Here is a 12,136-nt window from a genome sequence, read left to right as displayed (position 1 = left end):
CATATAATTATTGATCTGTTCTAATGTAATTTTTACTGAATTATTAAATGTATTTTGTTGAATTAACATGTCATAATAAAATTGAACACTGAATATGTAGGGTTGGCTGAAGACACGGACGCCACAGGAGAGTGAAGTCTTGATGAATCTGTTTGACAATATCTTTGATGATTTATACAACTATGTCACTAATAGTCTGGTCAAGAAGATGGATGTTCTACAGTGCAATCAGATCAAACAGGTATGTTAATTACAGGTATGTTATTGGTATTTTACAATGATCCTGTGATCTGATATATAATGGAATTTCCTTAAAGTGAAAGTCCTACTGTCTACCCATTTTTGCAGGCGTGTGATCTACTGGAAGGTCTGATCCCCAAGCGAGATGACAAGAGTGGTCTGCCTGCCTCCCAGCTGGAGAAACTGTTCATTTTCTGTCTCATGTGGAGTTTGGGTGCCTTGCTGGAACTGGACGGCCGGGCTAAGATGGAAGAGTTCATCACAAACCATGAGTGTTCCTTGAACCTGCCACCTGTTCAGGAGGAGGAAACCATCTTTGAGTATGTCATGGATGACAAAGGTCAGTCTTATTGAAACAATAAACATTAACGTAAAAAAATTAACAAAATTGAATATGATTTCATAATAATCAATACACCTGTAACAGAGTTCATGATTGAGTAAACTTAAATCACTGCCTCAGCTAGGGATCAAACTCGGACCTCTGGTGTACTAATCTTACCCTCAACTGATCAAGCTGAAGCGAGAAGTTCTTTCTAGTCAAACGGTATATTGCAGCTAGTATTTACCAGGGTTACAAACTTCCTCTCGAGGGAAGAACTCATCCTGGAGTTTCTACAGGTTACAGTACTGTCACAAGTAACACTAAATATAATTCCCTAATCCCTACATGAGTGCCAAATGTAACAGGAAAGGAAGAATGCAACAACCAGATCAGTGCTCTAACCTAAGACCTCTGAACTCTAGACCAATGCTCTTACCATTTGAGCCACCTGACCACCATTGCTCAGCCAAGTCCAGTCAGCTACATTCCTAATGTCCTGGACATCTTTTTAGAGTATGTCCTGCATCAAAGATTTGGATGCCACATTGACAATTTTTACCTTTTTATCTGTATACCATTTAGTTTTGTTTCCAGAGATGCTCTCAAAATATTGATTGATTCTAGAAATGAGAGCTTACTTTGTAAATTAAATGTAGTTCTCACTTAACTGCAAGAAAATCATAGAATTATGTCTGTAAATGAGTCCTTGATCAACTGGATCATATGCATATCAGCTTGTGTTTTTGTATGTAGGTGAATGGGAGCACTGGTCTAAGAGAGTCGAGGAATATATCTACCCATCCGACTCTGTACCAGAATTTTCGTCCATCCTTGTACCAAATGTGGACAATGTCCGTTCTAACTTCCTTATTGACACCATTTCTAAACAACACAAGGTATGTAAGATTTTTCTGTAGCTTAAGATTATGCCCACAACTACTGTATGTAACACCCATATTTTTACTGCCAAATTTTCTTGCTGCATGACAATGCTGGCACATGATATTGCACATTCAAGCACTGATAGTAAATAAAAACTTTGTATAAATAAAAGTATGGTATTGTTAGATTAATAGAACAAAGAAAAAATATTTGTTTTTGATTAAGTTCAACAAAAACATTGTATGGTTTCGATATACATCAAAAGTAGGTCAAACATTGAGCTTACCCCTGTTTAAACCGGATGTAAACATGGCACATGATCTTAAACAGATTATGTTTCGTGTATATATATATAATCATCCTACGATGGCCCAGAAGAGCAATAATACAACCAATTATCAGTGATGGGAACTGAGGTAAAAGTTTACAATTATCACAGTCAATTTCAATTAGTTTGCAAATTTTGAAAGAAAAGATAACAGGAAACGTATTAACAAGTGTGAAGGGGTGTGGTATTAACTTTTGTTGGTGCACATAGGACAAAGAAAGTCCTCATTTTTTGACAAGCTTTCAACTGCTGTGCAAAATTTCAAATGTAGCCATTTAGTACATGCGTTACACTGACTCCATTCCACAAATCTGATACCTATCTGCTGTTAAAGGCTATGTGGTTGCCACATATTGCATACTAAACAGAGTTCATCATCATCATCATCATCATCACTGTTGGCACTAACATTCTTTTCCTTGAGTACCACTACCAGTCTTTTGCAGAGCAGGGGCCTTTGGCCTCCGCGAGTTGGTTTGTGGTCCCTTACCCCTTTCTTCTCTGAAACCAAGCAAATGATATTACTCCTATTTGCCCGGTAGCATCACTATGAGGTGGGGATTCAAAATTGTAGAAATGGTGGTGCTGACCGCCTGGGGGCCTGAGGGGCGGGGCTTAATGTATGGTAAAATTGTATCTTGAGATCACAGTTACTAATTTAAAAGATTACTGCCTGATTGAGTATAATTGATGTGTAATTTATTGATATAAACCTAGATACATTGACAAATAAATTTAATTCAAATTGTCTCTGCTGAAGAAGGCTTCCATATATTTTTCAACAAGACAAGGTTTCCAAACTTTCTTGCACTATGACCTACGATTCAGTTCTTCCGTTACGTCTGCAACTCGGAATGATTGCAAAAATGGATGGGAATTTTATGTGTTGTTCCAGTGCTATTCTTTACTTGGATTGTTACTTCATTTCATAAAAAAATCATTGGAGACTTGAGGCGGTGCTTATTTGTAGTGTGTGGTCTCATGATGACTATTCTGATGTCAATGTAAACATTCATATGTGATTCAAGAGCAGCTTATAAGGTATGTGAACAATTGAATGTAGTATCAAAGGGAATAAAATGATCACTACTTACCAAGTCCAATCTCTGCATGTTCTGGATGCCAGGATAACAAAAGTACAACTTTGCAGCGTGTGTTTACATTGATATGTGGTCAGTTGTGTTTGTCAATATTTCACATATGACTGGATGTTACATATGCGCGAAATCATGTGCCACACAAGATCTTAATCTTGTAAATGTTTGTGGGGTGAAACATGTAATTGTTCTATGCTGTGGTCGATTGAAAAAATAGAAATTACCAAATTTTACTTTTAGATATTTATGGAATATCCTTGCTTGTTGTAGGCTGTACTACTGATAGGAGAACAGGGAACAGCTAAAACTGTGATGATCAAAGGCTACATGGCTAAGTACGACCCTGATCTCCACCTCGGCAAGAGTTTCAACTTTTCCTCTGCCTCCACACCGATGATGTTCCAGGTACAGAATTGATGTTTGTTGTACACACGGCATAGATAATGCTGGGTCAAGATTACTGTGGGAGAATTTCAGACTTTTGAAGAAAAATATTTTCTGAAAATTGTTAATATTTTCAGCAGAAATGTGTGGAGTTAAAATCCCAGAATTTTGCCCAAAATTATCTCAGCATCATGATTAGGTGTAATTTTATGTAGACTAAGTGAAGTGCGACATACTTTTACATGATTCAATATATTTGGTGATTTTAGAGAACAGTGGAGAGCTATGTAGACAAGAGGATGGGAAGTACTTATGGCCCACCAGGAGGCAGGCATATGACCGTGTTTGTGGATGACATCAACATGCCTATCATCAATGAATGGGGAGATCAGGTTTGACATGTTACAGTCCCTCAATTTTTCTAAAGAATATTTTCAGTTGAACAAAAAAGTATATTCAACTTAATTGAAATTATATGATTTTAATTAAAAGCTTATATCAAATCATTTTAATACTTCTAAGTTAAGTGTAAGTTAGATACAGATAGAAATTAGAATCATCTGTTTGAAATTCCACACTTGATATAGAAATGAAATCCAAACTGCTTTTCTCCGGCTACTCTAGCTTTCCTCCACCTCAAAAACCTTGCACGTTCTTAAATGACCATAGCTGTTAAGAAAATAAACCATAAACACACCTTAATCCAAAATGCTTATCAATAGAAATAAATACAGATGTAATTCAATGTTAATCTACAGATAACCAATGAGATCACACGTCAGATGATGGAGATGCATGGTATGTACAGCTTGGACAAGCCTGGCGATTTTATATCCATCGTCGACCTCCAATTTGTGGCTGCCATGATCCACCCTGGTGGTGGACGTAATGACATCCCTCAGCGTCTCAAACGACAGTTCTCCATCTTCAACTGCACACTCCCCTCAAACAATTCCATAGACAAGATCTTTGGTGAGATTTTACACAAGCCATATTTAATTTCAGTCATGGCCTGTTTAGAGAAGACCTTGCATCCTCTGCTGAGTTAATAATCATTAATTGCTTTGTAACACTTCAGTAAGTTTGGAATGACTATTGAAAGCGATTTGCAACTCCAGTTGGCTGTCTACTTTATATTAAAATCTTGGTTTGTAAGATCTACCTGACCTGAAATTAATTTGATTTGTTGTTTAATATTGACATTTTTGTTGTCCCAGCCTATGCAGACATCAGAGAATTTAGAGATGAGTACTGTAAAATGAATGGATGGAATTTCAGAATCAGTGTTTGACCCTAGTGTTTTATGTTTTAGGCATCATAGGGTGTGGCTATTTCTGTCCAGAGAGATTTCAGACTGAAGTGTGTACACTGACTAAAGAACTGGTACCAGCCACTCGTATACTGTGGCAAATGACAAAGGTATATATAATGGTCATATTTAGCAGGGATAACTCTGGAGGGGGCCATTTGCCCCATATTTTCTAAAATGGCCCACCAAAACTCATAAATTTCTTCATTTTTTTATGTTTTAGCCCATAAGATTTCTGAAATCTTGTCAAAATGGCCCATGATTTTTGTGTCCAGGGTAAACCCTGTTTAGTCAGATTATTTACCCATAATGAATGGAAGGTATTGGTTTCAGAAAAATATCGAACCTTATATGGTTAATTGATAATGTGAAAAATGATATCATTATGACACGGTATTAGTTTAATTTTTCGTAACCAATGATTATGTTTTCAAACTTGTCATCTCTCGTCTCTGAACTATAGATAAAGATGTTACCAACCCCTGCCAAATTTCACTACATCTTTAACCTGAGAGATTTGTCGAGGATCTGGCAGGGCATGCTGACCATCCAAGGGGATGAGTGTCAAAATCAGGCCACTCTTCTAGCTCTGTGGAAACACGAGTGTACCAGGGTCATCGCAGACAGGTAATCAGTCTACTACAGTTACCAAAGTCTGATGTGTACCAGGGTCATCGCAGACAGGTAATCAGTCTACTACAGTAACCAAAGTCTGATGATTCAGAATGATTAGTACGGGTCCAATATTCATGATTGACCTTCAAAGTGGATCAAATAGTTCTTGAATATGGGAGAAAAGGCTGATGTAATATGTATCCTGTAATAAGGGCTGATGCAGGAAAACATGTATTGGACAAGGGGAAGGCGCTATATTTAATTACATTGGAGGGGTGGGTTCAAATTAAAATCATGTTTTATGGGTTGGTGGAGTTTCAAATAAATTGATTCTGTTGTTGTGTGTTTATATATATATATTAGTTGTGTTTGTACCATTTTAGCCCACCATTATCAGATGGTGGGTTATTCAAATCGCCTTGTGTCCCTGGTCCGTCCGTCCCTCCGTCCGTAAACAATTCTTGTTATCGCTATTTCTCAGAAAGTACTGAAGGGATCTTTCAAATTTCATATGTAGGTTCCCCTTGGTACCTAGTTATGCATATTGTGTTTTGAGACCTTTCGGATAACAACATGGCCGACAGGCAGCCATCTTGGATTTTGACAATTGAAGTTTGTTATCGCTATATCTCAGAAAGTACTGGAAGGGATCTTTCTCAAATTTCGTATGTAGGTTCCCTTTGGTGCCTGGTTATGCATATTGCGTTTTGAGACCAATCAGAAAACAATATGGCCGACAGGCAGCCATCTTGGATTTTGACAATTGAAGTTTGTTATCGCTATTTCTGAAAAAGCACTGAAGGGATCTTTCTCAAATTTCACATGTAGGTTTCCCTTGGTGCCTAGTTATGCATATTGCGTTTTGAGACCAATCGGAAAACAACATGGCCGATAGGCAGCCATCTTGGATTTTGACTATTTAAGTTTGTTATCGCTATTTCTGACAAAGCACTGAAGGGATCTTTCTTAAATTTCATATGTAAGTTTCCCTTGGGGCCTAGTTATGAATATTGTATTTTGAGACCAATCTGAAAATAACATGGCTGACAGGCAGCCATCTTGGATTTACATTTGTTATCACTATTTCTGAGAAAGTGTTTAAGGGATCTTTCTCAAATTTCATATGTAAGTTTCCCTTGGTGGCTAGTTATGAATATTGCATTTTGAGACCAATCTGAAAATAACATGGCCGATAGGCAGCCATCTTGGATTTTGACAATTGAAGTTTGTTATCTCTATTTCTCAAAGTACTGAAGGGTTCTTTCTCAAATTTCATAAGTAGGTTCCCCTTGGTCCCTTGTATTGCATTTTTGGACCAGTCTGTCCTGAACACAACCTGGCCAACAAACAGCCATTATCGTTAAATCTCAAATTTCTTATATATAGCTAGGATTCCCTTGTTTGAAAAGTACTGGAGGGGTGTCTCAATTTGCACAGATTAGTAAAATGAAGGGAAAAGTAGAGAGAAGATCAAATTGACATAGAACCTATAAAGATCATTCAATGGTGGGCGCCAAGATCCCTCTGGGATCTCTTGTTACATTAAAACTGCTTCTTTACCAGGGTATTGTTTACAAAAAAGTTGAAAGGTGGGAGGGTCATCAAAATTTTAAATTGCTTCTTTAAGTTGTTCCCCTAATTTCAAATGTCATTGTTACAGGTTCACCAACCATGAGGATAAGTTGTGGTTTGAAAATGCCTCGGTGAATGTAATGAAAAACCACCTGGGGGAGGAGTATGCTACTTTGTGTCCAAATGAACCGTACTTTGTAGACTTTCTGAGAGAACCCCCAGAGCCGACAGGGGAAGAGGCAGATGATGCTGTCCTTGATGCTCCCAAGATATACGAGGCAGTAAGTCTGTGGTTATATGGGAGTAATATATATTACAGTTAGGTACGATATACTGGAAACTTACAACAGTGAAAACATACAGAAAAGTGATGGGAATGGATTCAGATAAAAAAATATTGATTTCACTGAAATGATTTATCGGAGGTCAATCGTATACCTAGAATATTGTATATGATACAAGAGAAAAAATCTGATAGAAGTCCTGTAATTTAACTGTACATTCAAATAACAAAAATTCCATGTGTTGTTGTGTGAAATAATTGGATATTATGAATATGTAGTGAAATTGGACGGGGCTGAACAACAGTGGCCAAGTACTCAAATGGTTAGAGTGTCTGTCTAGGGTAAATTGTTTGAAGAGAAAAATTAACTTGACTATAGCTACTTACTGTAGGTTTGAGGAGGGTTACATCTTTATGAAGCAATGACTAAGAATGATGTGTGTTGTACAGATTCCTGACTATAATTTCCTGAATGAGAAGCTACTAGGCTACATGTCACAGTACAATGAAATGGTGAGGGGTGCTCACATGGATCTCGTCTTTTTCAAGGATGCCATGGTCCATCTCATCAAGGTAATTCTTAATATCACCAAACACAGCAAATTACTGTTACATTGTGTACTGTACAGCAAATTGTAGTCCTGTTGGTTATTACACACCATATATAGAGAGAATAGAAAATTAATATATTAAAATCAACTCGTTCAAAACATGAATGTGAAGACAAATTTTAACATTCTTTACTCATGAAACACTGGGTTAAAATTGCTGTGTTTGTGTGTGCAGATTTCAAGAATCATCCGTACCCCTCGAGGAGCAGCCCTGTTGGTGGGAGTTGGAGGTTCGGGTAAACAGTCTCTTACTCGCCTGGCTTCCTTCATTGCTGGCTACAAAATATTCCAGATCACTCTCACAAGGTATACAAAACAAAATCCATCTCCGTATTTTCGTTCAAATTTTAACTTTTTATAATCACTTAATCAGCAATGAAAATACATCTTTAGATGTTCTATGTGAACAGTTGATTTTAAATTTTGGATTGATAATATGTATTTCTTTTATATTTGTATATTATTTGTTAATGTTAAATAAGAATTTTTCCTAAAATAAAAACAACAAAATATTAAGTAATTATGTCATCATTTTATGCATTTAGTAACATTTTAGGAATGAATTTTTTTTCACAGTTTGATGTTGGCTTACAATCAAGTGGTAAACATTTTGTTATAATGTGTATGCTCTGCTTGTAGATGTAGACACTCGCCCTTAGTAGTTGTTGTAATGTGTATGCTCTGCTTGTAGATGTAGACACTCACCCTAAGTAGTTGTTATAATGTGTATGCTCTGCTTGTAGATGTAGACACTCGCCCTTAGTAGGTGTTATAATGTGTATGCTCTGTTTGTAGATGTAGACACTCACCCTTAGTAGGTGTTATAATGTGTATGCTCTGTTTGTAGATGTAGACACTCACCCTTAGTAGTTGTTATAATGTGTATGCTCTGCTTGTAGATGTAGACACTCACCCTTAGTAGTTGTTATAATGTGTATGCTCTGCTTGTAGATGTAGACACTCACCCTTAGTAGTTGTTATAATGTGTATGCTCTGCTTGTAGGCGTAGACACTCACCCTTAGTAGGTGTTATAATGTGTATGCTCTGCTTGTAGATGTAGACACTCACCCTAAGTAGTTGTTATAATGTGTATGCTCTGCTTGTAGATGTAGACACTCGCCCTTAGTAGGTGTTATAATGTGTATGCTCTGCTTGTAGATGTAGACACTCACCCTTAGTAGTTATAATGTGTATGCTCTGTTTGTAGGCGTAGACACTCACCCTTAGTAGGTGTTATAATGTGTATGCTCTGCTTGTAGGCGTAGACACTCACCCTTAGTAGGTGTTATAATGTGTATGCTCTGCTTGTAGATGTAGACACTCACCCTAAGTAGTTGTTATAATGTGTATGCTCTGCTTGTAGATGTAGACACTCACCCTTAGTAGTTATAATGTGTATGCTCTGCTTGTAGATGTAGACACTCACCCTTAGTAGTTGTTATAATGTGTATGCTCTGCTTGTAGGCGTAGACACTCGCCCTTAGTAGTTGTTGTAATGTGTATGCTCTGCTTGTAGATGTAGACACTCACCCTTAGTAGTTGTTATGATGTGTATGCTCTGCTTGTAGATGTAGACACTCACCCTAAGTAGTTGTTATAATGTGTATGCTCTGCTTGTAGATGTAGACACTCACCCTAAGTAGGTGTTATAATGTGTATGCTCTGTTTGTAGATGTAGACACTCACCCTTAGTAGTTGTTATAATGTGTATGCTCTGTTTGTAGATGTAGACACTCACCCTTAGTAGTTGTTATAATGTGTATGCTCTGTTTGTAGATGTAGACACTCACCCTTAGTAGTTGTTATAATGTGTATGCTCTGTTTGTAGATGTAGACACTCACCCTTAGTAGTTGTTATAATGTGTATGCTCTGCTTGTAGGCGTAGACACTCACCCTTAGTAGTTGTTATAATGTGTATGCTCTGTTTGTAGATGTAGACACTCACCCTTAGTAGGTGTTATAATGTGTATGCTCTGCTTGTAGGCGTAGACACTCACCCTTAGTAGTTGTTATAATGTGTATGCTCTGTTTGTAGATGTAGACACTCACCCTTAGTAGGTGTTATAATGTGTATGCTCTGTTTGTAGATGTAGACACTCACCCTTAGTAGTTGTTATAATGTGTATGCTCTGTTTGTAGATGTAGACACTCACCCTTAGTAGTTGTTATAATGTGTATGCTCTGTTTGTAGATGTAGACACTCACCCTTAGTAGTTGTTATAATGTGTATGCTCTGCTTGTAGGCGTAGACACTCACCCTTAGTAGTTGTTATAATGTGTATGCTCTGCTTGTAGGCGTAGACACTCACCCTTAGTAGTTGTTATAATGTGTATGCTCTGCTTGTAGGCGTAGACACTCACCCTTAGTAGTTGTTATAATGTGTATGCTCTGTTTGTAGATGTAGACACTCACCCTTAGTAGGTGTTATAATGTGTATGCTCTGCTTGTAGATGTAGACACTCACCCTTAGTAGGTGTTATAATGTGTATGCTCTGTTTGTAGATGTAGACACTCACCCTTAGTAGTTGTTATAATGTGTATGCTCTGCTTGTAGATCATCTAGATGTAGACACTCGCCCTTAGTAGTTGTTGTAATGTGTATGCTCTGCTTGTAGATGTAGACACTCACCCTTAGTAGTTGTTATAATGTGTATGCTCTGTTTGTAGATGTAGACACTCACCCTTAGTAGTTGTTATAATGTGTATGCTCTGCTTGTAGATGTAGACACTCACCCTAAGTAGTTGTTATAATGTGTATGCTCTGTTTGTAGATGTAGACACTCACCCTTAGTAGGTGTTATAATGTGTATGCTCTGCTTGTAGATGTAGACACTCACCCTAAGTAGTTGTTGTAATGTGTATGCTCTGTTTGTAGATGTAGACACTCACCCTTAGTAGTTGTTATAATGTGTATGCTCTGCTTGTAGATATAGACACTCACCCTTAGTAGTTGTTATAATGTGTATGCTCTGTTTGTAGATGTAGACACTCACCCTTAGTAGTTGTTATAATGTGTATGCTCTGCTTGTAGATATAGACACTCACCCTTAGTAGTTGTTATAATGTGTATGCTCTGTTTGTAGATGTAGACACTCACCCTTAGTAGTTGTTATAATGTGTATGCTCTGTTTGTAGATGTAGACACTCACCCTTAGTAGTTGTTATAATGTGTATGCTCTGTTTGTAGATGTAGACACTCACCCTTAGTAGGTGTTATAATGTGTATGCTCTGTTTGTAGATGTAGACACTCACCCTTAGTAGTTGTTATAATGTGTATGCTCTGCTTGTAGATGTAGACACTCGCCCTTAGTAGTTGTTGTAATGTGTATGCTCTGCTTGTAGATGTAGACACTCACCCTTAGTAGTTGTTATAATGTGTATGCTCTGTTTGTAGATGTAGACACTCACCCTTAGTAGTTGTTATAATGTGTATGCTCTGCTTGTAGATGTAGACACTCACCCTTAGTAGGTGTTATAATGTGTATGCTCTGTTTGTAGGCGTAGACACTCACCCTTAGTAGTTGTTATAATGTGTATGCTCTGTTTGTAGATGTAGACACTCACCCTTAGTAGTTGTTATAATGTGTATGCTCTGCTTGTAGATGTAGACACTCACCCTTAGTAGGTGTTATAATGTGTATGCTCTGCTTGTAGATGTAGACACTCACCCTTAGTAGTTGTTATAATGTGTATGCTCTGCTTGTAGATGTAGACACTCACCCTTAGTAGGTGTTATAATGTGTATGCTCTGCTTGTAGATGTAGACACTCACCCTTAGTAGTTGTTATAATGTGTATGCTCTGCTTGTAGATGTAGACACTCGCCCTTAGTAGTTGTTGTAATGTGTATGCTCTGCTTGTAGATGTAGACACTCGCCCTTAGTAGTTGTTGTAATGTGTATGCTCTGCTTGTAGATGTAGACACTCGCCCTTAGTAGTTGTTGTAATGTGTATGCTCTGCTTGTAGATGTAGACACTCACCCTTAGTAGTTGTTATAATGTGTATGCTCTGCTTGTAGATGTAGACACTCACCCTTAGTAGTTGTTATAATGTGTATGCTCTGCTTGTAGATGTAGACACTCACCCTTAGTAGTTGTTATAATGTGTATGCTCTGCTTGTAGATGTAGACACTCACCCTTAGTAGGTGTTATAATGTGTATGCTCTGTTTGTAGATGTAGACACTCACCCTTAGTAGGTGTTATAATGTGTATGCTCTGTTTGTAGATGTAGACACTCACCCTTAGTAGGTGTTATAATGTGTATGCTCTGTTTGTAGATGTAGACACTCACCCTTAGTAGGTGTTATAATGTGTATGCTCTGTTTGTAGATGTAGACACTCACCCTTAGTAGGTGTTATAATGTGTATGCTCTGTTTGTAGATGTAGACACTCACCCTTAGTAGTTGTTATAATGTGTATGCTCTGTTTGTAGATGTAGACACTCACCCTTAGTAGTTGTTATAATGTGTATGCTCTGCTTGTAA

At 37.6% G+C, this 12,136-nt stretch overlaps 1 protein-coding gene across 1 annotated transcript in view; it reads left to right on the top strand.

Moving 5' to 3' along the window:
• The window catches only part of LOC117318268 (dynein heavy chain 8, axonemal-like), a gene marked incomplete at its 3' end in the record, with an annotated part of 55,060 nt that extends 47,084 nt beyond the window's left edge, over positions 1-7,976 (top strand). Inside the window, exons 47-57 of the mRNA XM_033873273.1 lie at positions 101-241; positions 349-580; positions 1,319-1,461; positions 3,143-3,277; positions 3,526-3,648; positions 4,015-4,228; positions 4,569-4,675; positions 5,029-5,192; positions 6,841-7,033; positions 7,486-7,608; positions 7,822-7,976. Coding sequence (XP_033729164.1) covers positions 101-241; positions 349-580; positions 1,319-1,461; positions 3,143-3,277; positions 3,526-3,648; positions 4,015-4,228; positions 4,569-4,675; positions 5,029-5,192; positions 6,841-7,033; positions 7,486-7,608; positions 7,822-7,976 — 1,730 coding nt within the window. The remainder of the gene's footprint in view (positions 1-100; positions 242-348; positions 581-1,318; positions 1,462-3,142; positions 3,278-3,525; positions 3,649-4,014; positions 4,229-4,568; positions 4,676-5,028; positions 5,193-6,840; positions 7,034-7,485; positions 7,609-7,821) is intronic.
• Between the last annotated feature and the right edge of the window lie 4,160 nt (positions 7,977-12,136).

This window comes from Pecten maximus, unplaced genomic scaffold (assembly GCF_902652985.1).
Source record: "Pecten maximus unplaced genomic scaffold, xPecMax1.1, whole genome shotgun sequence".
In the NCBI taxonomy this organism is placed as follows: domain Eukaryota; kingdom Metazoa; phylum Mollusca; class Bivalvia; order Pectinida; family Pectinidae; genus Pecten; species Pecten maximus.
The sequence above is the reverse complement of the archived record's forward strand: the minus strand, read 5'-3'. Positions and strand labels throughout refer to the sequence as shown.